General features: G+C 40.1%; 2 protein-coding genes across 3 annotated transcripts in view; one reads left to right on the top strand and one right to left on the bottom strand.

Moving 5' to 3' along the window:
- Positions 1 to 6,537, bottom strand: part of LOC125900983 (uncharacterized) — a 13,538-nt gene extending 7,001 nt beyond the window's left edge. Inside the window, exons 1-2 of the mRNA XM_049596328.1 lie at positions 6,518 to 6,537; positions 3,153 to 3,228 (exon numbers count right to left, since the gene is read on the bottom strand). Of these exons, the coding sequence (XP_049452285.1) occupies positions 3,153 to 3,182 (30 nt within the window). The 5' untranslated portion in view covers positions 3,183 to 3,228; positions 6,518 to 6,537. The remainder of the gene's footprint in view (positions 1 to 3,152; positions 3,229 to 6,517) is intronic.
- LOC125900989 (uncharacterized) lies at positions 6,351 to 27,914 on the top strand. 2 transcript variants are annotated; one of them, XM_049596332.1, is made up of 5 exons: positions 6,351 to 6,596; positions 6,978 to 7,134; positions 26,350 to 26,443; positions 26,922 to 27,009; positions 27,147 to 27,914. In XM_049596332.1, exons 2-5 carry the CDS (start codon positions 7,089 to 7,091, stop codon positions 27,612 to 27,614), a joined length of 696 nt encoding a protein of 231 aa, XP_049452289.1. In that variant the 5' UTR covers positions 6,351 to 6,596; positions 6,978 to 7,088; the 3' UTR covers positions 27,615 to 27,914. The 2 variants fall into 2 exon arrangements, 1 of the variants encoding a protein (XP_049452289.1); XR_007450912.1 differs by lacking the exons at positions 6,351 to 6,596; positions 26,350 to 26,443; positions 26,922 to 27,009; positions 27,147 to 27,914 and adding exons at positions 9,769 to 9,875; positions 10,173 to 10,758 and having other exon boundaries at positions 6,996 to 7,134.

Genomic DNA, 27,914 nt, shown 5'->3' with positions numbered 1-27,914 from the left:
CAAGCAACGGAACTCGGACACGCACGGAGAGAGGGCTCGGAAAAAACTCATCGGATTTCGCCGTGATGCTGAGGACACAGCCTCCACATAAGGATGAACACCACCCAAATTACAATTTGACATCTCTGTGGTAGGACTTCTAACACAGTGAGTTAAATCAGCATAAGAGCTAGGATCTGACCCTATTTAAAATGGGACTCTGTGTCAGGCTTTTATATTTTAAGCCCGTTTTCTGTAGCCTTTACTAATGCTATAGTTTGCTGTAAATAGATCAAAGCATCAGACCGCTGATCTGGGAGCCTGCTTCACTCCGTGTGTGCACTGGACTTGTACTCATTACTGAGCTATGTCAGTTTGCACTGGAGAGACCCTTCATTTACTGGAGGCTTTTCTTTCCAATCAAGACTCCTTCTGTATGGGACATTTTGTTTTGGAAGCTGTTTTTTCTTTCATTTCCCTTATCAGGGTGTTTTCAAGTTACAAGTTCTTTGTTATTGTTTTTATTCAAGTTCAAAGGTTAAGGTCAACAGGGGAGGGCATGGTGGTGGGAATAAGCGTATTAAACAATTTATGTCTCGGCAAGAATATAGAATCATAACCCTTAATGTTAATGGGTTACAAAATCCAACTAAAAGAGGAAAACTCATAGCTAAGATGAAGAGGGAACAACACCATATAATCTTTTGGCAAGAAACTCATCTAGTAAAAACACACCATGAGAAACTTAAGAAAATGGGTTTTAAAAATACATTCTATTCTTCTTATACAAATGGACATGCAAGAGGGTTGCAATACTTATTGCAAATAAAGTAGATTTCCAGCTTTCCAAACAGATCACGGACAAGGAAGGGTGTTTCGTCTTGGTGAGAGGAATGTTAGACTCAAAGGAAGTAACATTAGTTAACGTCTACAGACCGCCAGGACAAGACAGGACACTAATTAACAGAATATTTGACCTTATAGCTGCAGAAGTTTCTGGTGTCTTGATCTGTGGTGGGGATTGGAATGTGCAGTTGCATCCCACCATGGACTCCTCAAACCCAACAAAAAAAATTAACTCTGAGTCACTGTATATTAAGAAAATGATTAAAAAGCTTGGCCTAGTTGATGTATGGAGGGACTTTCACCCATCTGCTAAACAGTACACTTTTTTTCCCACCCCCACGCAGTTTACTCACGAATTGATTATTTTTTTATTTTTAGAACAGACAGACACAGAGTATTAGATTGTAACATTGGTGTTTGGGACGTATCTGACCACTCCGGAGTATATTTGAAAGTACATTTAGATGTTCAGCTCAAAAACTCCATTTGGAGACTTAATACTTCTCTGCTAAATGATAACCAATTTGTGGATTTTATTAAAAAAGAAACTAGGGATTATGAAGAATTTAATAATGACACAGAAGTGACACCGAGTACCTTATGGGATGCTGCAAAGGCAGTATTGTGAGGAAAAATTATAATGTGGGCCTCGCAAAAGAAAAAAGAAGAACTTAAGCAACTCAGTGACCTGATAAATGAACTAGACACAATGGAACAGAAGTATATAGTGACTAATGATCCTGCAATATTGGAACAAATATCGGTTGTGAAATCAGAACTAAATAAGAAACTAAACGACGAGGTGGAACTCAAACTTAAGTATATCAAACAAACTTATTTTTAAAATGGACCTCGAGCGAAAAAAATATTGGCCTGGAGATTGAGAAAACAACAGTCTGAAAGATCCATTTACAAAATAAAAGACCCCGTCACCAACCGGATGTGTCATAGAACAGAAGATATACATAAGTCATTTGAAATATACTACAGGAACCTATACAGTCAACCCAAATTAGCAGAGCCCCCTACAGTAAAGCACTTCCTAGACTCCCTAGACTTACCATCTATTGGCATAGAACAAAACAAACGAATAACCACAGACATAACAAAAGCAGAGATTGATAAGGCCATTTCAAAACTGAAAACGAGTAAAGCACCTGGGGGAGATGGACTTCTGGCAGAGTGGTATAAGGCTTTTAGGGACTCCCTAACACCATTGTTACTAAAATGTTTTAATTATGTGCTTAAAGGGGGCGAGATCCCACCATCCTGGAAACAAGCCATAGTATCTGTATTACCGAAACCGGGAAAGGACAAGACAGAGTGCAGCTCATATAGACCTATTTCTGTTTTAAATACTGATTATAAAATATTCACCTCAATTATTGTTAATAGATTAGAAAATATCATCCCAGACCTGATCGACACGGACCAGATGGGTTTTGTTAAAAACAGACGCTCCCAAGACAACGTGAGGTGAGCAATACAGCTCATGGACATTATGAGCAGAAGTAATACAAAGTCTTTAGCAATTAGTTTTGACGCAGAAAAAGCTTTTGACTCCGTGCGGTGGGAGTTCCTGTACTTGACTCTACAACGTTTTGGCTTTAATGATACAGTTATAAGATGTCTTAAATCCATATATGATTCACCAACGGCCCGTATCAAAATAAACAGCAGTCTTTCAAGCACAATCCCTCTGGAGCGGGGATGCAGGCAGGGCTGCCCATTAAGTCCCATTTTATTTGCGTTATTTATAGAGCCACTTGCTCAAAAAATCAGGGAAGAACCGAAAATTATAGGAGTTTCACTTAAGGGAAGAGAATATAAAACATGTCTATACGCGGACGACATCTTGGTGACTTTGTCCGACCCCGATACCAGTCTGCCTGAACTCATGTCCTGCCTCGGTCAATTTGGTCTCTATTTGGGATATAAACTGAACATAGAGAAAACTCAGACCCTCTCTTTTAATTACTTACCTCAAGAAGACATACGCAAAATGTTTAAATTTAAATGGAAAACTAAAATTATGAAATACTTTGGTATAAATATTCCCAAGACCTTAAAGGACATATATGACGCAAATTATGGTATTTTTACAAACAAAATTAAAAATGACTTGAATAGATGGGCTCCGCTGACACTTGATTTGCATAACCGAATAGAAACTATAAAAATTACTGTTCTACCTCAACTGTTATTCCTTTTTCAGTCCATTTCAGTGGAAATACCATCTAAACAGTTTAACGAGTGGAATCGGACGATCTCCAGGTTTATATGGCAGAATAAGAAACCAAGGGTACGATATAAAACTTTACACTTACCAAAAGACGAAGGAGGGATGTCACTCCCATGTTTGGAGAGCTACTACAAAGCAGCACAACTGCAGTATGTTGTCTACTGGTGTGAAGAGGGATATGATGCCAAATGGAAAGAAATAGAACTGAGTCAACTTGATATCCCTCTTCAACCTCTGCTAGGTGATAAAAGCCTCATGACTATACATTCAAGTAATTTAAGTGACCTCACAAAAGTCCCCCTTAACATCTGGTTCAAAGAGGTCTGCAATTCACACTCAGAGAGGAATGCACCGTTATTAAGGTGGGTTGAATATGATAAAGATTTCAGACCAGCACAGCTTGATTTGAGATTTAGGGAAATGACCCGAAAAGACATTACTTCATACTGTGTAATTTCATCCGATACTGGCTTGGACAGTTTCCAACAACTGCAGGAAAAATATGATTTAAACAAGCATGATTTTTATAGATACTTACAGCTTAGGCATTATTTTGACAGAAACATTAAAACACTAGGGGAATGTGATAGGGACCTCATTAACATTATCATTGATGCCTATAAAGGTAAAATCTATAAGAGAGTGGTTTCTAGAATATACTTATGCCTACAATCTTTCAAAAAAATGTCAACATCCTATGTTAAATGTACTTGGGAGAAGGAAGCAAATATAACACTGACTGAAGACGAGTGGCGAAACATATGTCAAATTAATTCCTCCACCACCAGTTCAGGGCAGTGGAGGGAGTTCGCGTGGAAGAATGTTATCAGGTTTTTTATAACCCTGAGAAGAAAATATCTACAGAGTGGTGGAACTGAGTCTGGGCAATGTTGGAGGCAATGTAGTAATGTGATGGCTGACCACTATCATATCTTTTGGTGTTGCCCAGTAATCCAACCTTACTGGCTGGATGTAGTTAAAGAAATAAAATCAATTCTTGGTTTTGAAATTGAGTATAACTTTCAAACTATATATTTGTGTAATCTGCCAACTGATTTCAGTTCCCAGGATGAGTACTTACTGAAAATACTGCTGACAGGCAGCAAAAAATCAGTACCAAGGAAATGGCTTAACAGGGAACCACCGAGGGTGAGAGAATGGACAGCCATTGTAAAGGAAATATACGAAATGGAAATGCTGACCTTCTCCCTAAGATTTAATGGTAATAAGGCTCAGAAGTATTGGTCGAAATGGCTATTATATGTAAGTGAGAAAATGGTGAAGAACGATGCCTCTTTTCTTTTCCCTTACTTGCTCACAACTGAGACGGATGTTTAATGTCAATTAATGTTGTAAGTCTGACTGGGTTACTCTGGAAACTCTTTCTGATATCAATGCTGATGAACCCTTTTATCATTTCCCGCCGCTGACTTGCTTATGCCCTATGGACATGTCTGCCTCCCCACTCCTTATCTAGACTGATTGGACTAACATTGGAAAGACTCCCTCCCTCTTCATCCCCCCACCCATGGACTACTGTAACCCCGTGCCACATAGAAAATTATAATTGTTTGCCTCTTTTCTTTCTGATACACTACATTATCTCCCTTGGTGACCTGATTGTTCTGTATTGTTTGGTTTATACATTATGTTCTCCTGTACAAAACCTCAATACTTTGCACTTAAAAATAAAGTTTAAAAAAACAAAACAAACGTATACTTATTTCAGTGTTGGGCAAGTTACTTAAAAAAGTAATTAGTTATAGTTACTAGTTACTTTCCCCGGAAACACGCCCACAAAGCGTCGCCACTGTAAACAGGAAAAAATACACTGCAGCTTGCCAAAGATGAATGAATTTGCCAAGTAACGGACAAACGCACCATATTGTAACGGTAACATTTAAAAAGTAAGGTGTTACAGTAACGCGTTACGTGTTATTGCCCAACACTGTTAATAACCTAATAACTTTCAAGACTAGGGGAAATGTTTTGCTTGTGTTAGTAAAAAATATGTTGTCTTGTTTTAGATATATCCATGGAGCAGCAAATAAGTTCATGTTTTTTTTGTTTTTTGTTAAAGTTTTGATATAAAATATCCTACATCTTTAGGCTGTCTGTGTTTGTGTTTGTAGCTAATGGATACATGAACAAGTAACTTGTGTTTACAGGATTTGCAGGCAACACAGAGGAAGAAGTGTTTCAGTTCGCCAAGGATCCATGTTCTACAAGTCCCGCAGATCCCTTCAGAACCACCTAGAATTCATTTACAGGTGGGTTTGCTTTGTCTGTTGCTGATGGGACTAACTTGAAATGGGAAAAAAAATTGGTATGAAGCTGTGGAAAAGTAGGACCAATGAGTAAATAAAGCTGTCTTGTCTGCACAGTGTTAAAGAATAAAAAAATATATCACCTGTAAAAAGGACATGCAGGTGTTTTATTCTGAAAGTGACAGCACATAAAAGTGGTAACTTGAAGACCCAGTAAACTAATATCCAACCATTATACCTCCACTAATTACTATGCTTCAGTATGCAGTTTGATATGGACTGAATCAATGGGGAAATAAAGCAGTATGTCAGCTCTGTAAGAGGGAGGAGACAGAAAGAAACTCTGGGTTTGCTGAGGAAAACCTGCCAGTGAACAAGTTAAGTTCAGACAGTGAGTTACCACGGAAACCGGCCCAGAGTTTACGTTAATGCCCTGACAATGCATTTATGTTATTACTGTGTAGCACTTTGGTCAACCTTGTTGTTTCAAAATGTGCTCTATAAATAAATTTGATGGTATATAATTGAAAACATGGAGTTTCTCCCCTCTCATTTCCACTTTGTGGAATAGAGCTCTGGCTCAGATTTTATCCGGTGGGCTAGTGATCTGTTCTTGTTTTCATGTAGATTTTCGCAAGGACTGCGCATGAGGCAAGTTGACCTTATTGAAGACGGTGTTCCAGCGAGTAGCAGAACCTTAACAAAGATGGCTTCGTCTTTGAGAAAAGTATGATATCACACCACATTTTTCCTTTAGTAAAATGAGAAATGCCTTTTGTAAACTGGCTTATAAGCCCCATCAAGATAATTAAAGATTCTTCATTGCTCAAATGAACCTGGTTGGCTATACATTATTCTATACATGTCAGAAACCTATCATGACTTTAAAGTTATGATGTTGTAACCCTGTTAAATTTATTGCACTGTGATTTCCAGAACCCTTTGAATGTTTTTGAATGCATCGTAGTTGTTTCTCGCAGGTAGTGAAATTTCTGAGCTTACCTGAACGCATCACCTGCAGCTCTCCGTGTGTGCGAAAGGAGGGACAGAAAAAAAGGAGGAAAAAGAAAAACCTTGTGCAGCCGCAGAGCAAAGAGTCCTCTTCGGTGACTAAATGTGATGATATTTTGTGTTGAAGTGTGATAGAACTGTCGTTAGAAACGGAGTGTGAAGCGAAACTCACCTGGTAGCACCTGGTAGAAGTGAGACTGATCACGGGAGCAATTCGGACGAGTGTTTCCCGATCTTTCTGGACTATTCTGGTGAGTTAGCGGTCTGTTAGCTCTGTTAGCAGTGTCATCCTGCTTTGGTATATAGGAAAAAAAAACAGTCAGAATAGCTAACAAATGTTTAATGATACTGAGATATGTTTTTTCGTGATGATGTGATGATATGCTATTAATGCGCATTACCGTGATGAACGGGTAGCGAGTTAACGAGCAGTTAACGAGCGTTAGCTCAGTTGCGGCTCCACAGCCGTTGCTGTAGCTTATGATGCTAAAATGATGTGTTGCTGCATATGTTCGTGGTTCCTGTTATTTATTTCGTTCAGTGGAGCTATATTGTTTAATGGACACAGGGGGGAAAAAAAAACTAACAGAGAGTCATTAAGTTGATAAATAATTCCGCTGCATATTATGCAGGCTGGTCTTTAGTGAGCGACGAGCTCTTCGGTTCAATTGTGATTCCACACTACCGCCGCTGCCGTGGGGAGGCTCTTGGTTCAACTGCAACCCGCATCACCGCCATGCTGCATGGAGGCTCTTGGTTCAACGGGATCACAGTGTGGATACCAGTGTGGTAGGACAGGCTCAGTCCTGAGGAGTGACACCTTTTATTTGCACTTTATTTTCTGAGATCTCAGTATTTTTTTTTAATTCATTTTCTCTATTTAGGGTTCTAACCCCGAAGGGGTAGAACCCTTCTAAAATTGTACCGGTTTATTATTATTATTATTATTATTATTTGTTGTCTGCCGCTTGAGCTCAAATTCCCGTGAGCTGGAATGAGCCAGAAACCTGAAACTTGGCCCAATGATTGGAAATGATGTGCATCAACTTTTATTAAAATATGAGCCCAGTCGGCCACATGGTGGCGCTGTAATTAAGGCTTAAAAATGGCTTTTTTGGGAGGCCACGCCCCTCACACCATAAGTCTGATTGACTTGAAATTTGACACACAGGTCCAGCTCAATGTGCTCTACAAAAAAGCCTCAAGGACCATTAAGCTCCGCCTGACTAGATTTTTTGCTAATTTGCATAATTTGAAAAACAGTAAAATGACATAAACTTTTACAATTTTGACTCCATCAACACCAAAGTTGGTACACGGCTTTGGGGGATGACAAGACACATTTCTATTACAAATGAGCCAGATTGGTCAAAAAACGTGGCTGCCACGGACCAATGAATCTTTGCTGTGGGCGGAGCTTAGAATTGATTGGCCATAACTCCCACACCCTTTGACCTATCATCACCAAACTTGGTGGGTAGGTCCACAATGAGACTTGGAAGCTGTCTACCAAAGCATTTTGAGCTCAGCCTATAGGGGGCGCTATAAATGCCACGCATCTGTATCTCAAAGACCATTGGATGGAATTTCACCAAATTTGGTATGCATGCTCTAGGGGTGGCTCTTAACTACTATCTTGAGTGCCATGTTGATAGGTGAAAGTGGGCGTGGTCTATTCGTCATTAACCGTCATAATTTGCGTTTTATTAATTTATGACCAGCTGGAAGGACCTAGGGACATGAAACGTGGTACATGGACTATAAAGGACATCCAAATACTGCTCAAAAAATGTGGTCCCAATCGGCCTTATGGGGGCGCTCTAACATAGAGTGTAAAGCTTGAAAGGCACTGCCCGCCGCACCACAAGTGCTATTGACTTGAAATTTTACATACACATCCTCCTGATAGTCCTCTACAAAAAAGCCTCTTGCACCATGAATGCCGCCCTTACAGAATTTTTGCTAATTTTAATAATGTTAAAAACAGTAAAATGAATAAGCTTTTGAAATAATTGTGCTATCAACACCAAACTTGGTATGAGGCATCGGGGGACCGAGACACTCATTTCTATTATAAATGAGCCAGATTGGTCAAAAAACATGGCCGCCACGGACCAATGAATCTTGGCTGTGGGCGGAGCTTAGAATTGATTGGCCATAACTCCCACACCCTTTGACCTATCATCACCAAACTTGGTGGGTGGGTCCACAATGAGACTTGGAAGCTGCCTCCCAAAGCATTTTGGGCTCAGCCTATAGGGGGCGCTATAAATGCCACACATCTGTATCTCAAAGACCATTGGATGGAAGTACACCAAATTTGGTATGCATGCTCTAGGAGTGGCTATTAACTAATATCTTGAGTGCCATGTTGATAGGTGAAAGTGGTCGTGGCCTATTCGACATTAACCGTAATAATTTGCGTTTTATTAATTTATGACCAGCTGGAAGGACCTAGGGACATGAAACGTGGTACATGGACAATAAATGACATCCAACTACTGCTCAAAAAATTTGGTCCCAATCGGCCTTATGGGGGCGCTATAATTATCTCCAGATTTCTCCCAAAGTTATCATGATCATGGAACTGTGATTGCTTAAACATTAAAATACCTATTGAAACTTTGAAATACGCATCAACAGGTAAAATTTCAATTTATGTTTTGATTTTCAAATGGAGTCTCTATGTGAAAGTATACCACAAATGTTATTAGCATGTAGGCTAGCTGAAAACCCGATTTCAAGAAATGTGTGACTTGGAAAGAGTATGTATTGCTTGGAGCTTTCAGGGACAAAGTGGGGAACGTCTTGCACTACGGCAGATGAGGGTCACGGTGGGTGTTGAGGGTCACGGTGGCTGGTTTGGGGCGGAACAGGTTAGAACCCGCAGATTGCCGCTCGCGGCTATATTTTTTTTACATTTTTGCTAAAAAAAAACTGATTGATAAAGGGAAAAAAACCCTGTTTTCTCATTGGAGGACCCTGGAAGACAATAAATAAACTGAGTAAACAACGGAAAACCGGGAATAAAAAGGACAATTTAACACATTAAAAGGGAAAGAAACATTTTTTTACTTTTTTATTTTTTTTTTGTCTTTATTTTCTTAATACATCGGTACCAGTCAGGTAATTTTCAGTTCATACTGTGAATTTAATTTCATTTAATGTGGAAAAACAAAACGCTCAATGTGTGGAAACTGAACGTTCTAAGTTGAAGAAAAGGAAATTGAATACCTGAACATAAACGTTTAAACTACATTCTGTGTTACGTGTTGTGTGGGTTGGAAATCAGTTGCTTTAATGCTCAGTGCTACCGCCAATCTCCTTACCGGAACCTAGTGAATAGACAGGACCTGATAGAACCCGAGTAGACTGAGGAAAAGGTTACAATGTCATTATGCTTTGTGTTTTTCTATATGCAAGTCTGCAGACGCGCTATTCACAAATTACGCGCTCAAGGCAAAATGAAAGTTGGTGGCCGTCATTGCTTTGTTATGCTGGACGAAAGCAAGTTCTTACACAAAAGAAAGGTAAGATACATTTGCTCTTTATGTGGAATTTTCTTTGATAGAATCAGTTTTTAAATGACAAGTAAATCATCCCATTTGAAATTGATTGTATTTGTTTGGACTTGTGCTGTTCTTTGTTGGTAATTGCTGTTAAACTGAAATAAGAAAACAAATAATAGACACTATGATTTATTCCTTAACTAGCAGAATTAATAATCCATCTGTGTACAATGAAGTTACACTTTTTGAACACCCATGTAAATTGAATTACAAAGTGCATGTATTAATTCAATGTGTATCCCAATCAATGTTTGACAGTACAACCGTGGGAGGATGGGACCAGCATGGAGACGGAATAAAAAATGGGTTTTTGGTATATTGGAAGTATCACATACCACCAGGAGACCCATTCTCAAGATCGTCAGGAGGCGTTCCACGGACCAGCTTCTGCCTATCATAAAGCGCCATGTTAAGAGAGGATCAAGCATTGAGACTGACGACTGGAGAGCTTACAAGAGAGCTCTGTCAGAGGAGGGATATGATCATCATACTGTCTGCCACAAGAGACACTTTGTAGATCCTGGTTCCAGATGTCACACACAGAATTTGGAGAGAGCCTGGCAAACCTTTAAATGTGATGTTTGGCGTCACAGAGGAAATCGGACTACAGGGCTTTTGAAAGAACATTTAAGAGTTATTGAGTGGGAGTACTGGCTTGGGCGATGTCACAGATATGGTATTCTTGGCCGGCTCATTCATGATATAAGGAAATTCAACAAACATGAATGTAAATAGAGAGACTTTTATAGTGGCTGCAAGTCTTGTCATGGCAGCACACAATGCTGTTTCTTCTGTTTTAGCAAGTCTCACCAGGCAGTGACCAGTAGATGCAACTAAATCCTACACACTCAACTTTTAAGATGGTAAAACAGTTCTGTTAATTTCACTGTTAACAGTTCTACCGTAGAACTGTTTTCATTGTTAAAATAAAGCTTGAAAAAATGTGTTTTGTCTTTTTCTCCCTTTTAGTGTTTTATACCAACAGTAACTAAACCCCAAAACCACGTTTTCAGCTGAAAACTATTATGTCTATGTATTTAGCAGTGTCTTTATATTTTAGTATCTGACATAATGACTTATGATGCAGCATAGATTCTTTTAAATGCATGCAAATGTGTTACACTTTACTTAACACCAACAATGAAACATTACGATGAGGTATGCTGCATTACAGATGCATGCATATGAACTACACTTTACTTAAAGCATACATTGATAACTTATGATCGTTCATGGAGTATTATAGCATCCTATGAGCCCTTACAACAGTCTATTGTTGAGGTGTGTGTATAGAGGGGTACAAGTAGTCAAAACGTATTATAAGCCCCATCAGTCAGTCTGTAGTTTATAACCAGTCAAGAGCACTCATAAGACCCTTGGATTTATAAGTCATTATAAGCTAGATTTATAGTTATTCATAACTGTTGATATAGTGCATCATAAAGCATTATGAGTGTAGTTATAATGTATTATGGCTTATTATGATGAGCATTATAATTCACTATGAATGCGCTCATAATGCACTATAGATGTGGTCTTCATAGAAAGTGTTACCGAATTTTGTTCTAAATAATATGTCAGTCTCTCTATCATCATTCTTTCCATTATTTTACATAAGTGTGAAGTTAATGCAATGGGTCTGTACCTTGATGGGTCTGATGGGTCCTTACCTGGCTAAAATTGGCACTATTATTGCCTGTTTCCAATCTAAAGGAAGTTGGCCATTTTCCCAAACTTTGTTAAATAATTTCAAGACTATATTTAGTGTGCTGTCATCCATGTGCAGTAACATTGAATAACAGACTCCATCTTTCCCAGGTGTGGTTTTCCGTGCACTACTTATTGCTTTCCTGAGTTCAAATAGGTTGAAAGGTAAATCTAACACTTCATCTGTTATCATCCTTTTCTGTAAGATTCCTGGGTTCTCTAATAAGATTTTATTCCTAACCTGTCTGGCCTCCAATGAAAGATTATCTGAGCTGTGGACTTTCCTCAATGTTTTCACATGAAGTTCAGCTTTTTCTGAATTGGACACAGCCACTGTTTCCCCATTGCTCAATACTGGAAGTTCACTGTATCCTCCTACACCCCCCATTTTCCTAATCATGCCCCAAACCTCTGTCAATTGCACTTGGTTCCCAATGGTGCTGCAGTACTGCCTCCAAAATGTGCGTTTTTGTGTTTTTATTACCTTCCTTACCATCGCCTGGGCCCTTTTATATTGTATCAAACTTTCTGGTGTGTGAAGTTTTTTAAGCTTTCTAAATGCCTTCTTTCTGGCTTTTATGACTTTGCTGCAGTCGTCACTCCACCAAGGTACACTCTTATTTCTTGTAGATCCTGTGCTTTTGGGAATTGTCTCCTCTGCAGCCTGAATTATTTCATTTATTATCTTGCTATTCAATATGTTAACATCTGTTTCATTCTCTTCACAAAGTTTCCTTAATCTTTCAGAACTGATTCTTTTGAATGCATCCCAATCAGCATTTCCTAATTTCCATTTTGGGATCTTCTATCTTCTACTATATTTAATCATTGAGCCAACTTTGGTCATTACAGGATAATGGTCACTTCCTATTGTAGTTTGTTTGATAACCCTCCATGTACTTATTCCGGCAATTGCACTTGATACAAATGTCAAGTCAAGTGCTGTTTCAGTATTTTGTGTGCAATTATACCTGGTTCCTTCCCCATTATTAAGACACACTAGACCATGATCATTTATAAATTCTTCTATAACTAATCCATTACTATCATTTTTATTACTGCCCCATAATGGATTATGAGAATTAAAATCCCCACATAATATGACGTTATCCTGCATTGATCCACTTATATCTTTTAGTATATCTACGTTTAAATTACCACATGGGTTGTAATAATTTATAATATCTACAATACCTCTTTCAGTCCACACCTTTGTATTAATTGATTCATTACTTGTACCTATACTTATAACCTTATAATTCATTCCATTCCAAAAAAGTCACAACACCTCCACCTTTACCAGCAGTTCTGTCTCTTCTAACTGCAGTGTATCCTTTAATAATAAAATCTAGCTGCTTTAACCATGTCTCTTGCACACATATTACATTTGGTTTTTCTTCTGGACTGTCAATATACTTTTTAAACTCCTGACCATTTGCAATTAAGCTTCTTGCATTCCATTGAAGAAGTAGCAGCATTAGGAGGATCCAGCCCATGACTGGGAGGATTGGGTGTCTACATTAAGAATATCTCTAACAGTTTCCCATTGGAGAGCCCTCACATCCAGATATTTCTCAGCTGATCTTACTATTATTTTGATCCTTTCATTTCTGCTTTTTGTCTGTAGTGAACAGTTAACAATCTGTGTCATAAAGAGAACAAAATCATTCTTATTCACAATCAGAGTTTCTTCCTTTATTTTATCACTTTGGCATTTCTCTGTGTTTTTGGTGTTTAAGCTGTTCTGTTTGATCTCTTGGGTGTCCCCTGAAACCTGTTTTACTGCCTCAGCATAGCTGATTCCCTGTGTGATTTTAACCCGCTGCACCTCCGCTGCTCTCTTACTGACCTCACACCCGCGGTAAGCTGAGCTGTGCTCCTCTCCACAGTTGCAACATTTAAGTTTTGCTCCTTCGGCACATTTACCGTACTCATGTTCACCACCACATCTACCACATCTTTGCTTTCCCTTGCACACAGCCGCCACATGTCCAAATCTCTGACATTTGAAGCACCTCAGTGGAGGGGGGACGTATGGTCTTACATCATAACTCATAAATCCAATAAAGATTTTTTCAGGCATTCTTTCTTCATCAAACGTGATGAGCACCAAGAGACTGTCGCATTTCACTCCATTTCTGTTAGCTTTCAAGCGTTTGACCTCACTTACGTTTGCGTTTTCCACATTTTCTTTAATATCATCCTCTGACACATTTACTGGGATTCCAGAGATTACACCCCTGACCAACTTCTTATTTGCCAGCAAGAGAACACTGAACTTTCTTGCCCTGAATTTTGTTCATCCGGATGGCTTTTCCTTGCTGTCCCCCATCCTTGCACACAATCAATAGCGAACCATTTCTCAATATTTTCGCACTCCTTACCTCGCCAATTTCCTTTGTGATAGCTTTAGTGAGCTGTATTAGATTCCAATCACTGAAAGAAGCGCCCTCCTGTACAAGTTTAACAATTACCTTGTAATCCTCCCTTCTTCTCTCCCCTAGAGCTCTTCTCCTGTCATTATCACTGTCATCCGATCTATCAGTTTGATTCTTTTTACATTTATTTTTCCGGACTAGATTCCACTTTCCAAAACTCCCGCCAGCTACTTCCATTCCTTCTGACTCACTTCCCATTCCATCACTTCTCTCTGCCATCTCCTGTCCAGTCACAGTCCAGTGTTGCCAACCGCCAGCCAATCGCTCTCGCTTCCTACCGTCTCAGCATAAGAAATCATACTCACTGTGCCATAAAATGCATTATGAATCGTCATGACGTTAGCCAACATGCGAGCCTCCTAGCGGAAACGGAAACACCATTCGCGGGTAAATAAGAGTTTAGCCAATCACAGACCCTGCCGGTAGACGTTGGGATTATGGGTAATGTAGTACTTTTTCGTGACTACGTGAAAATTAATTGTTGTCAAACCTATATTTGGAAAAAAAAAACCTAGATACGAGCGTTGATCATCTGACAGTTGTTATAATTAGTGAGTCTACATTGGCAAGTTAGGACATTACATTTAAACTCATTTGAGTCATAGCATGCTAGCTAACGGACGTTTAGCCACTTGGCTATCTACGGCTGTGGTTGAGTTTATTCAGGTTTTTCTTTTTTCTTTTTTTTTTACCTCACATTATAGTGGCTTAAATACCAAAACATTTTGATGACACCTTAAGTGTCAATAATACAGCAGTATATAACAATATTATTTTACCTAAAACAATTAAATTTAATTTACAAGGGAACTGCCCATTGGTTCGACAACCCATTGGTTCGACATCCCATTGTTCCGACCATATTAAACTCATTGTTCCAAAGTCCGTTCCGAAATCATCATGATGCCCTGTGGTTAAGGTCTAGTTAGGTTTAGGCACAAAAACCACTTGGTTAGGGTCAGGAAAAGATCATGGTGTGGGTTAAAATGAAAAAGAAAGTAACAAACACATAAGCCGTGAGCCTGCTCCGCCTCAAGCCGGTTGCGGCGCACCATACGCCCACTGCGAGTCGTTCAGCTCCGCGGACAGTCGGACTAATGGGATGTCGAACCAATGGGCTGTCGAACCAATGACATGGACCCTTTCACAATAGGCTATGGCCCAGTTGGGACCCATCTAGTTCCCATATGTGCTGGCCAACTGGGATGCCCATCTCTTGCCCATGTATATTCTTCTGGGATGCCCACATGGGGCCCAACACCAACCCACTTAAAAGCCCAGTCTGAGCCCATGCCCAGTTAAAGCCCATGTAACCCAAGTAAATCCCATGTGGGCCCCACTTGGATGTGTTGGCTGGGATGTATTTAATGAAATCACTGAACACTGCAATCTACAAACATACTATATATCCTACACAAGGACCCACTAGAAATCACACAGATGTGATTGCCAAAGAAGGCTATAACATCTGTGTTCCTCCATCACATTAGGAACCATTAAAGACCACTACACCCTGTAGTGACCACTGTATAGTGATCACTAGACTGGTATAGAAACACCTGTAGGAACCATTAGACTCCTGTAGGAATCATTAGTAGGGACCAGTTAAATTCCTGTGTATTTAGAATCCCATTAGAACCCAAAAATATTACCCAAATTTCAACCAAACAGGAACATCAAGGGGAACAGTATAGAAATGAATAATATATTAATAACAACAATTGTTATTATTATTATTATTATTATTATTATAACTTGAATTGAACATCAAGGGGAACAGTATAGTAATTAATAATATAATAACAACAACAACAAGTATTATTATTTGGGGGCGAAGTAGCCGGTTGATAGAGGAAAACAGCATTCTGGGTTGGTTTTGCTGGTTGCAAATGAGGGTGGAGTAGTGCTGAGTTTTGGCCTGGGAGAGAGCTTCTTTATAGGACCTCACATCCATAGGCCTCAAGGTGGACAGTGAGGCCAGATCTTTTAAAGAACCTCTCCAGTTAGCGCCAGTGGCCTTCAAGGGGTGGAGTTCAGTGGTGAACCAGGGGGCAAGATGGGTATAGAAGACAGTCCTGATTTTGAGGGGGGCAAGAAAGTCAAGCCAGTAGGATAAGGCAGAGTGGCAGTGAGCAGCCAGCCCATCAAAAAGGGTGTTGGAATGAGCAGAGGCCAGGTGGGTTGTTATGAAATTGGTTAGGGCTGGTGTACTCACTGTCTTGATGTTCCTGTATGTGATGGTCCATTTTGTGAGCTGCCAGGGCAGGGAGACAAGAACAGTGAAGAGAATTGCATGGTGGTCAGACAGAGCAAGGTCCAAGCACTGAAGATGGGATGGGATTGTGCCAATGGAGTTCACAAGGTCCAGTGTGTGGCCTTTGGTGTGGGTGCACCCTTTAACATGCTGTGTGATATTGAAGCAGTCCAGTAGGCTAGTGAAAGGAATTCAGTGGCGAACAAGCAGTTGGTATTGTCCACATGACCCCCAATAATCATTATGTCAACATTTTGGGAATGTTATGATAAAGAAAATAATTTTTAAAAAGTCTTGATAGCAAACTGTTGCCATGTAACAGATCATTGGAAACAGTTCTGTGTCCATAAGAACAAATGCAATTATTTTCATTCAGAGCAGTAATAAACTTATTTTTAACTCAATAAAATCATATGAAAAATGTAATAAGCAGGATAATACAGTGAGTTGATTATTATTGCAGAAAACCACTTCAAGGGGGATTTGTATCAGGATACTGATCATCCTGTCAGGATTTTTATCCTCAAGAATGACCACCTCACTGTGCATTATCCATTACATGGCAACCTGTCCATTGAAGCTAAAACACAAAACATGACCAGAGGGCTGGCAAAAATATTGTTGTGCTGCCCCCATCCTCCCTCGTTCATTACATTGAGTAGAAGTTACATGTTGCCTGTAACTGTATACTGAATAGGTAACAATTCTCTTTTATTCCTTTTTCAATCAAACTGCTACATAGCCAGCAATGATGATGTGTGTGTGAGGTGGAGGGGCAGAGGAATTAATAGAATAGAATTTATTGATCCTCAAAGGGAGATTAAATTGCTTTGTAGCTCAACACAACAAACTATGTATTCTGATGGCAGTTTGTATGAAACATTTCCAGAATCTCAGTTCTGCAACGTAGTTGGATCAGTCGATCTCTGCTTCATCCCTTCCATTCCACCGGCGCTATGAAGATGGTTTCTAACTTCCATTGTGTGTGCATTGCTTCACCACAGCCTCCAATGAGTCTAATCTGATTCCTATCACAAAGCCAGCTCTTTTCACCAGTCTGTCAAGCTGTCGTTCATCTTTCTGTTTTATGTTGCCTTCCTAGCAGACGGCAGCATAGAACAGTACACTTGCCACTACAGATTGGTAAAAAACATCTGCAGCATATTTTTGCAGATGTCTGGATCTGAGCCTCCATAACAAAAAGAGCTGCTCTGTCCCTTTCTGTAGAGTGTATCTATGTTAAGGGACAAGTACAACTTGTTGTCCAGGTGAACTCCCAGATATTTGTAGGTTAGCATTACCTCAATGTCCACCCCACGAATGTTCACTGGCTGGTCCAGGAGCTTGGACTTTTGGAAATCCACTATCATTTCCTTTATCTTTGTGGTGTTCAGTTGGAGGCCATTGTAAATATGATTTTTGGGTGACCCTGTAGTTTATGTCATTTGGAGTTATTCTGTGTATGCCTGACCTCTCTTGGATGCCCATGATGAATTTCTCCTGACAGAGTCAATAAATACAAATCAATCAATCAATCAATCAATGGGGATCTCAGGAGATCATTATAAAATTCACACACACAAATCATTTGTGCAACGTTTTTAGAACTATCCAGAATTCAACCAAATGGGAACCTCAGGGGAACATTATAAAATTACTCTCAAAAAATGTTACAAGCATCTGGTTATTAGAATGTTTTATGAATGTTACATCAAAAACCAAATATGTGTAGAACTTACTTAGAACGTTGTGGGAAGGTTACCCAAAATGCAACCAAACAGGAACCTTAGGGGAACATTCTACAAATTACTCCAAAAAAACGTTACAAGCATCTTGTTATTACAACGTTTTAGGAATGTTACATTATATGTAGAACTTTCTTAGAACATTGTGGGAAGGTTACCCAAAATGCAACCAAACAGGAACCTTAGGGGAACATTCTGAAAATTACTCCAAAAAAAAAACGTTATAAGCATCTGATTATTAGAACGTTCTAGGAATGTTGCATTATTTGTAGAACTTTCTTAGAACATTGTGGGAAGGTTACCCAAAATGCAACCAAACAGGAACCTTAGGGGAACATTCTAAAAATTACTCCAAAAAAACGTTACAGGCATCTGGTTATTAGAACGTTTTAGGAATGTTACATTATATGAGGAACTTTCTTAGAATGTTGTGGGAAGGTTACCCAAAATGCAACCAAACGAGAACCTTAGGGGAACATTCTAAAAATTACTCCAAAAAAATGTTACAAGCATCTGGTTATTAGAACGTTTTAAGAATGTTACATTAAAAACTAAATATCTGTAGAACTTTCTTAGAACGTTGTGGGAAGGTTACCCAAAATGCAACCAAACTGGACCCTAGGGGAACATTCTAAAAATCTCTCCAAAAAAACGCTGTTTCATGTGGTTATTAGAATGTTATGGGAATGTTGTGTTAAACAAAAACATTTGTGCAACATTCCCAGAATGTTGTGGGAGGGTTATCCAGAATTCAACCAAATGGGAACCTCAGGGGAACATTATAAAATTACTCTCCAAAAACATTATAATCATCTAGTTATTATAATGTTTTAGGAATGTTACATTATTTGTAGAACTTTCTTGGAACGTTGTGGGAAGGTTACCCAAAATGCAACTAAATGGGAATCTTAGGGGAACATTCTAAAGGTTACTTTAAAAAATACGTTATTTCATCTGGTTATTAGAACGTTTTGTGAATGTTACATTAAACACAAACATTTATACAACGTTCTTAAAATGTTCTTTAGGGAACGTTCAGTAGAAAACTTGTAGGGAATGTTCTGGGAATGTTACCGGAACGTTATGTGTTAGCTGGGAATGGTGCAGTCTAGGGTGTCCCCGTGCAGTTACTCACATGCATAAAGTGAAGGGACCTCACCACAAGTGCTTTAGCCCCCCCGAAAATATGGCGCTCTGCTCCTGAAAGAAAAAGACTAAATACAAAAAAAAGTCAGAAACAAATAACCAAATAAACAGGCAAAGGAAATACGATACGGCAACCCAGTAGTCAATTAAACAATTAATGTAATAAAGTAATAGAATAAAATAAGCAAAATAGTCAAAATGAATTAAGTTATTCAAATAACTGGATACAGTAACCCAGTAAAGTAAACAAAGGACCCAACCAAATCAGTAAACGAGGTAACAAAGAAATAAAGTAACCAGGAAATAAACCAATGAACAATGTAATATAACCCTGTTGATTGTAACAGATATGTAAAGAGGATAACCCAGGAAACTGAACCTTAAAGAAAATCAAAGAAAAACCACTAAATTAAACCCTAACAAAATGAGAAAAATAAGGTAACTAAAGGGACTCAATTAATGAACACAAAAAGGGGACAAAGCAGCAGTAGGTAGGGTGGGAGAACCTGGAAGAGGGAACAAACTATTGACCAGGCCCAAATTACATTAAAAATTATTAAAATTGTGCTCACCACCTCTAGCTAGGGCATTAAGTCTCTTTAAGGGCATGGAGCAGTTAGGGGGTTCCCAAAGTTGCAGCAAACACTCTAAACACAAACAAATCAACCTTTAAAAGAAAAATGCCACTTAATATGGGAATTATCAGGGTTTCTTCACTAATCATACCTGGGGCACAGGACACCAGCCACAGCAGGGACAGAGCAGAAGACCAACTGGCTGAACAATGGCACACAAGTGCCTCATATAACCTGGCCTGATTAGGGAGTTGGTTGGGGGAAGGAGTCAGCCTCAGGCTGCGTTCACAATCGCCATACACACACACACACACAACACTAAGGAGAGTATTCCCCACCACATATCTATAGATAGATAGATAGATAGATAGATAGATAGTTAAATATCTAGGATATATATTCTTTGTGTGTGGAATATAACCACTGGTATTCCTCTGACTTCAAGTGTGTTTATGTACCATCTTAAATCCTTGGTAATGTAATGATCTGTTTTTTCGCTATCCTTCCATAACGTTACCATTTGCATATCTGCCGACTGTGTATTCGTTTTTTTTTTTTTAGTAACACTTCCGGTGTTCTGAGGACAACCACTGTATTTGACGTCACAACGCTATGAACTGTGGGTAATTTCCTTACCGTAAGTCCACATCGATGCTGACCTACGATAAGGGGCCATAAAGGGCTCACTCACTGACTCACTGACTTGACAATTTGACAATGGGACAGCCCTCACACACTCACGCACTTCACATGAACGCGCCTCTAAGTCAGTGAGTCTGTAAGGGATCGGATTGGAATTGGGCCTAAGAGACATGAGATGGCCTTACTCTGAAGCGTCACGTGAAGCGACGTCCATTCCTGATGACGGCGGCACATCTGGATCTGCTGCATAACGGAGCCAGCGTTTGGCATACATTCCAAGTCACATTAGGCTATATTTGCTGATCAAAGCCGTGTGTGTGTTTGTGTGTCTGGTGTTATATCAACACGTGTGGTTCTGGACATGAGCTGCTGCACATTTAACAGCCACACATCACCGACAGTCCGCTGAACAATGCAACAGATTGTGAATGAAATAAACTTAATTACAACATGACAGTCTTGCAGGAAATATCATTAACGTTACTCTTTGCAGTCACGTAGGCATGTGAATTACAGCGTTTCATTGCAAAGAATGCATGTAACGGGTACACTTGCGCTGTTTCTGTTCCATCTCGTTCAAATGAGCCAGATGTAGGGGGCGGGCATTTATACGTCATGGCGTTCAGCTAGCCTGGGCTGAGACATGGGCTGCGGTCAGAAAGTCCCTCCTATCGTCTATTCCTAATCACTATTACTCATACTCACACGCGTTCCATACTCATACTCATCTTTCCTTGACCTTGTGACGTTTCCCACCGAGGTCAAGGAAAGATGAGGAAAGCTGGGCTACGTCATCATGCGACGGCGGATGTTATTGACGTGGGTCTGCTGTGGTGAAACTACAATGTTCTGAAGATGGACTACAAAATGCACACGTTCTCATCGTGTTGTTTCATGCAGGATATATAAACATGGACAACACGGTGAAAGATATTGTTTAATTACTAAGGTCGGAATTGCATTAAAAAAATGAATATAGGCTGCCAGCCACAAACTGAAACGAAATTGTCACATTGAGAATGTTTGCTCACACTCACCCATCTGAATCCCAAGTAGTAAAATGAATTAATGATACTACTAAGGGCTGACAATACAACAATGCTCAAATGAATAAATGACTGATGCAAACTGAGCATATGTTACGGTGCGTCTCTCTTTATGGGGAAACGCGCTTATTGTTTCTGCTGCGGGGTGAGGTGGGGTGCTCGCTGCAGGTATTTAATAACCTCAGGCAGATATCTTTTAATGTTACAGTCTTTTGTATTTTTTGTTATGATCCTTCCACTCTCTCTGCTCTGCAGGAAACACTGTACAGGGGGATAAAAAGTGGGAAGCAGTAACTTCATTGATTATTTAAATCTCCAGATACGCCACGTATATGTGCATTTACGCACGAGGCACAGCAATGTTACTTCATTGATTATCTATTTTTTTTAGATTCAATTTTATTTATATAGTGCCAAATCACAACAAAAGTCATCTCAGGGCACTTTACACATAGAGCAGGTCTAGATAATATTCTTGAATCTATCTATCTATCTATCTAGGCCATAAGCATAGCCGATGCCAATGTTTTGAGATGCAGTAGGGGCAGATAATATAGATATAACAATAAAGGCGAAAAACAGGTAGGTTTCTGGTTTTGGTTTAATTTCTATATCAATTAGCCATTTGAAGACGAAAATGGGAGAAGCACGTGGATTTCCATTTTTCACACGAAAATCGGAAAATTAAAATGATGCATTGTATTTTTGCATTTTTGTTTATCCTGTTATAAAACAAGTTAAACAAAGCTGTGGACGGAGGGTACACCATTAGTGGCGATACGTTCATAGTTCGCATCTAAGTTTAACATAATGTTGAAAGTTGAAAAAATATATATGAACAAGTTATGGCATGTGATGTATAATGCTTCATAAACAGTGGTAACTTAGATGGTGATCTCCTTCCTTTCTTGGTCATGTTGATCTTTTTCTTTCCTAATCATTTGAGTTTGTGAATAGTGCGTAAATATTGCTGCTGCAATGACTTGTGGGATGGAATTATCTCCTTTCCTATCGCTTAGGAAGGTCCGATGTATCCTATGCTAAAGGAGATCTGAAAGGAAGCACTGAACCTCCTTTCCTTAGTGTTTAGAGAATTCGAACGGCTCTTATCATGGCGGCCACTAAAATACTTCTGGGTCATTTCACTCAACTAGGAACCTTCCCGAAGAGCATGGATACCAAAAGGCGAAGCTCAATAGAACCAAAGAGCATGGATACCAAGAGGCGAAGCTCAACAGAACGCCCCATAGCAACAAATTCCCCCATGGTTTCGTCCTAACGCCGCCATTTTGGACGGTCAGCAGACCTCAGCAGACCTGCTTGCATACAAAAACACACAGAGAAACTGAAGTATATCGCTATTAATTATGCTTACAGTGCTACTCACCTCGTGATAGCTTGGTCACAGCTGCTTTTTCACGTTTTTGTAAAGCAAAATATAAACTTTAAAAAACACAAAATGAAGAAAAACAGCCTAGATGGCATCTCTACATATTACATCCACTTATGAGAAGATTAACTTAATTACTCCTTCAAAATCACCCCATAAGCCAATCTACCAAAAAAAAAAAAAAAAAAAATCAATATTAAACACATTAATGGCTACGTCATATAGTCAGGAATAAAGACAGTAAGGGGACAGTAATAATAATAATAATAATAATATATACGCTATTTTAATATGATATATTTTAATGCTAAAGCAGTAAAATACAGTACAGGCCAAAAGTTTGGACACACCTTCTCATTCAATGCGTTTTCTTTATTTTCATGACTATTTACATTGTAGATTCTCACTGAAGGCATCAAAACTATGAATGAACACGTGGAGTTATGTACTTAACAAAAAAAGGTGAAATAACTGAAAACATGTTTTATATTCTAGTTTCTTCAAAATAGCCACCCTTTGCTCTGATTACTGCTTTGCACACTCTTGGCATTCTCTCCATGAGCTTCAAGAGGTAGTCACCTGAAATGGTTTTCCAACAGTCTTGAAGGAGTTCCCAGAGGTGTTTAGCACTTGTTGGCCCCTTTGCCTTCACTCTGCGGTCCAGCTCACCCCAAACCATCTCCATTGGGTTCAGGTCCGGTGACTGTGGAGGCCAGGTCATCTGCCGCAGCACTCCATCACTCTCCTTCTTGGTCAAATAGCCCTTACACAGCCTGGAGGTGTGTTTGGGGTCATTGTCCTGTTGAAAAATAAATGATCGTCCAACTAAACGCAAACCGGATGGGATGGCATGTCGCTGCAGGATGCTGTGGTAGCCATGCTGGTTCAGTGTGCCTTCAATTTTGAATAAATTCCCAACAGTGTCACCAGCAAAACACCCCCACACCATCACACCTCCTCCTCCATGCTTCACAGTGGGAACCAGGCATGTGGAATCCATCCGTTCACCTTTTCTGCGTCTCACAAAGACACGGCGGTTGGAACCAAAGATCTCAAATTTGGACTCATCAGACCAAAGCACAGATTTCCACTGGTCTAATGTCCATTCCTTGTGTTTCTTGGCCCAAACAAATCTCTTCTGCTTGTTGCCTCTCCTTAGCAGTGGTTTCCTAGCAGCTATTTGACCATGAAGGCCTGATTCGCACAGTCTCCTCTTAACAGTTGTTCTAGAGATGGGTCTGCTAGAACTCTGTGTGGCATTCATCTGGTCTCTGATCTGAGCTGCTGTTAACTTGCGATTTCTGAGGCTGGTGACTCGGATGAACTTATCCTCAGAAGCAGAGGTGACTCTTGGTCTTCCTTTCCTGGGTCGGTCCTCATGTGTGCCAGTTTCGTTGTAGCGCTTGATGGTTTTGCGACTCCACTTGGGGACACATTTAAAGTTTTTGCAATTTTCCGGACTGACTGACCTTCATTTCTTAAAGTAATGATGGCCACTCGTTTTTCTTTAGTTAGCTGATTGGTTCTTGCCATAATATGAATTTTAACAGTTGTCCAATAGGGCTGTCGGCTGTGTATTAACCTGACTTCTGCACAACACAACTGATGGTCCCAACCCCATTGATAAAGCAAGAAGTTCCACTAATTAACCCTGATAAGGCACACCTGTGAAGTGGAAACCATTTCAGGTGACTACCTCTTGAAGCTCATGGAGAGAATGCCAAGAGTGTGCAAAGCAGTAATCAGAGCAAAGGGTGGCTATTTTGAAGAAACTAGAATATAAAACATGTTTTCAGTTATTTCACCTTTTTTTTGTTAAGTACATAACTCCACATGTGTTCATTCATAGTTTTGATGCCTTCAGTGAGAATCTACAATGTAAATAGTCATGAAAATAAAGAAAACACATTGAATGAGAAGGTGTGTCCAAACTTTTGGCCTGTACTGTATATTGGTAGATTGGCTTATGAGGTGATTTTGAAGGAGTAATCAAGTTAATCTTCTATAAGTGTTATCTTCCCTCCAAAACTTGATATTAAAACACTTTAAAACTTACACCTCTGGAGTTGTTACCTGTGGTAAGGTAGAAACGGTGGAAGGCCAGGTGCGGGGTGTTCCACTGATAGCCTAGTTGTTGCAGTTAATTGCACTACACTGTTTTCTTTTACTTTTTTTTTCCTCTCTCCTTGACATCTTGCATGTTGTCTGGGCGCAACAGTCCAAAATGGCGTTAGCGCCCCTAGTGGCTGTTGGCAATAATTCAACGGAGCTTCGTCTCATGGGGTGCGTCCCACGTCTCTTATTTTTATAGTGCTACCATACATAGACATATATACATAGACGCCGCATCGAGCGCTGGGCCGTACGTCAACGTCACCGCCATATTGGATGTGGCAAGGCTGCGCTGTAAACTAATACAAGTGAATGGACTTAATTTCATAAAGCGCCTTTCTACAAAGAAATTTATGTTAATGACTCTCGTTTATTCATTCACACATGAACTAATATACTTGGGAAACAGTTAGGCACCAAAAACAATGTATTTGATCTTCTCAAATGGCTAAGATAAGAACTTTATTGATCCCACACAGGAGCAATTCACGTTACATCAGCTCAGCAGAACAGCAGAACAAGGTAGTGCCGAAAAACAATGTACAGTGTATATGTATATGTGTGTGTGTGTGTGTGTGTGTGTGTGTGTGTGTGTGTGTGTAGTACAGTAGGCCTACAATAAAAATACAAGACACAGTAAAAGGACAGACAGATACAAAAATAGCAAATATTTGCATATAAACTAAAACGCCAATGGTTCCAGAGCCTTGAGGTGAACCTAACCGTACTCATGGCAGGATTTGCAAGCGCTGAAATTAAGCTGTTTGGTGACTCAATTAGACTTTTGGGGCTTCTGAGGCTTGTGCTTCCCTTCCTTCAGGAGGAGTTGGGGGCACGCCGTCACCCCCAGTGACTGCTGAGCAGGCTCTGCCGACCCCGGTGCTTCCCTCTCCTGCGATCCCGACCACCAGCACCAGCCCTGTTGGTATCCATGCTCTTTGCTAGGATGGTCGAGAGATTCCTAACAGGAAGTCTTTTTCAGCTTGAGGCCATGACGTATAAATACCCACCCCCTTTATCTGGCTCATTTGAACGAGATGGCAGAGAAACAGCGCAAGTGTACCCATTACATGCATTCTTTGCAATGAATCGCTGTAATTCACGTACCTACTTCAAAGAGTAGTTAATGATATTTCATGCAAGATTGTTATGTTGCAATTAGGTTTATTTCAGTCACAACCCGTTGCGTTGGTCAGCGGACTGTCGGTGATGTGCGGCTGCTATAACTTATGTCCAGAACCACACATATTGATATAACACACACACACACACACACACACACACATTTGACCATCAGTAATTATCCTGCATGTCGTGTGAGTGGAATGTTTCACGGCTTGTAGGTAGACTGACAGGTCTGAAATATGTCCTATTCAACAGTGACCGACGAGCAAATCTTCAGGCTCATCGACCTGTGTGTCGAGCACAAGCAGCTCTTCACAGGGAGGAGAGGCACGGCGAAGAAGGCCTGGAGGTGAGTTCAGTTTCATATGTTACCTGAATGCTATTCCACTCACCAACACAAGCATGTGCACTGAGTGATGATTCAATTATAGTCCTGGATTGTCATTGTAAGTCAAGCAAACAACGAAATTGTAGAAAACACCTCTGGTGTATAAAAACACAGGACAATAAGACAGCAATACAAGACATAAGATGTGGTCTGACCTAATGATAAATAAACATCACACACATCTGTGTGTGCAATAAAATAGCACTGTAATACCTTGGCACTTTAGCACTAATGTGTGGTCCCTCAAAGTCTGGTCTGTCATAAGCAACATTGTTTGTTGTCGTCTGTTTGCTTATTGTATAGAGTTTGTTCTCTGTACTTGTTGTTACTGTTGTTGTCTTTTTCAGAGAGATATGTTTGTACGTATATTCAGCATAAATATCTGGTGTCTGGGATCATACCAGGGATGCAATAAGTTGACATGTTTCATTCTACACAGGGAAATAATGCGGTTACTGGGCGTGGAGGGAAAGATGTCCCCAGCCCAAGTGTCAAAGAAGTGGGACAACCTTAAGATCCGATACAAGGTGGGAATTTGTACTCATTATGAGCTCGGGTCACATTCATATAAAGCATTTGTGACTGTTGTTGGATACATAATGTATTAAATTCTAGTGGTTTTATGTCTACATCACACTGACACATCCCTTTTGATATCTTCCAGAAGCTGAGTAACCCACCGACGGGCACAGGGACAGACGGAGGGGAGGACACAGCAGCCACATGGCCATTCTTTCCCCGGATGCACAAGGCCACCGGGACACGGCCCTCCATCAAGCCGCCTGTCCTGATGGACTCGTGTGACCGGGAAGATGAGCCTGTGGCTGCTGTGTTCTCCAGAGGCCCAACATTCCCTGGAGCTGCTACTTGTGGCCAGGCATGTGAGGAGGAGGAGGAGGAGGAGGAAGAGGATGCTGCACAGCCTGGCACAAGTGGCAGCACCACCACACAGGGGGATGATGGGCCATCCACCTCTGACTGTCCCCAACCCAAGAGGCAGCGGACCACCAGAGGGACAGTGCTGGCGTTCCTCAAAGATGAGGCTGCCAAAGACAACGAGCGCCTTGAGGACATGCAGCGTGATAGGAAGCGGTTCTTGGACTTGTTCGAGGAGGTGGCCAAGAAGTTTTGAGTTTGTTTTTATATCCTCCTCAATTGAGTTTCTGTGCTGCAGTGTTTTCAGTTAGACTTTAATTTTGTTTTGATAAGTACCTGCTAGCAGTGTTTTCAGTTACTTTAAGTTTGTTATATTGATACCTCGCAGTGAAACTGCAGCATTTCAAGTTGCAGTATTTATTTTGTTATATTGATACCTCGCAGTGAAACTGCAGCAGTTCAAGTTGCAATATTTATTTTGTTATATCGATACATCTCGCAGTACAACACACATTTAACTTTTGTACAGTGTTATATGCATTCTGTGTCACAGTAT

This window comes from Epinephelus fuscoguttatus, linkage group LG14 (genome assembly GCF_011397635.1).
Source record: "Epinephelus fuscoguttatus linkage group LG14, E.fuscoguttatus.final_Chr_v1".
NCBI lineage: Eukaryota > Metazoa > Chordata > Actinopteri > Perciformes > Serranidae > Epinephelus > Epinephelus fuscoguttatus.
The sequence above is the reverse complement of the archived record's forward strand: the minus strand, read 5'-3'. Positions and strand labels throughout refer to the sequence as shown.

Bases quoted from the DNA above. Each gene is read 5' to 3' on its own strand.
- LOC125900989 (XM_049596332.1), top strand. From the start codon at position 7,089: ATGGAGGCTCTTGGTTCAACGGGATCACAGTGTGGATACCAGTGTG. The intron at 26,444-26,921 runs GTGAGTTCAGTT...CATTCTACACAG, and splicing joins ACGGCGAAGAAGGCCTGGAG to GGAAATAATGCGGTTACTGG. The intron at 27,010-27,146 runs GTGGGAATTTGT...GATATCTTCCAG, and splicing joins ACCTTAAGATCCGATACAAG to AAGCTGAGTAACCCACCGAC.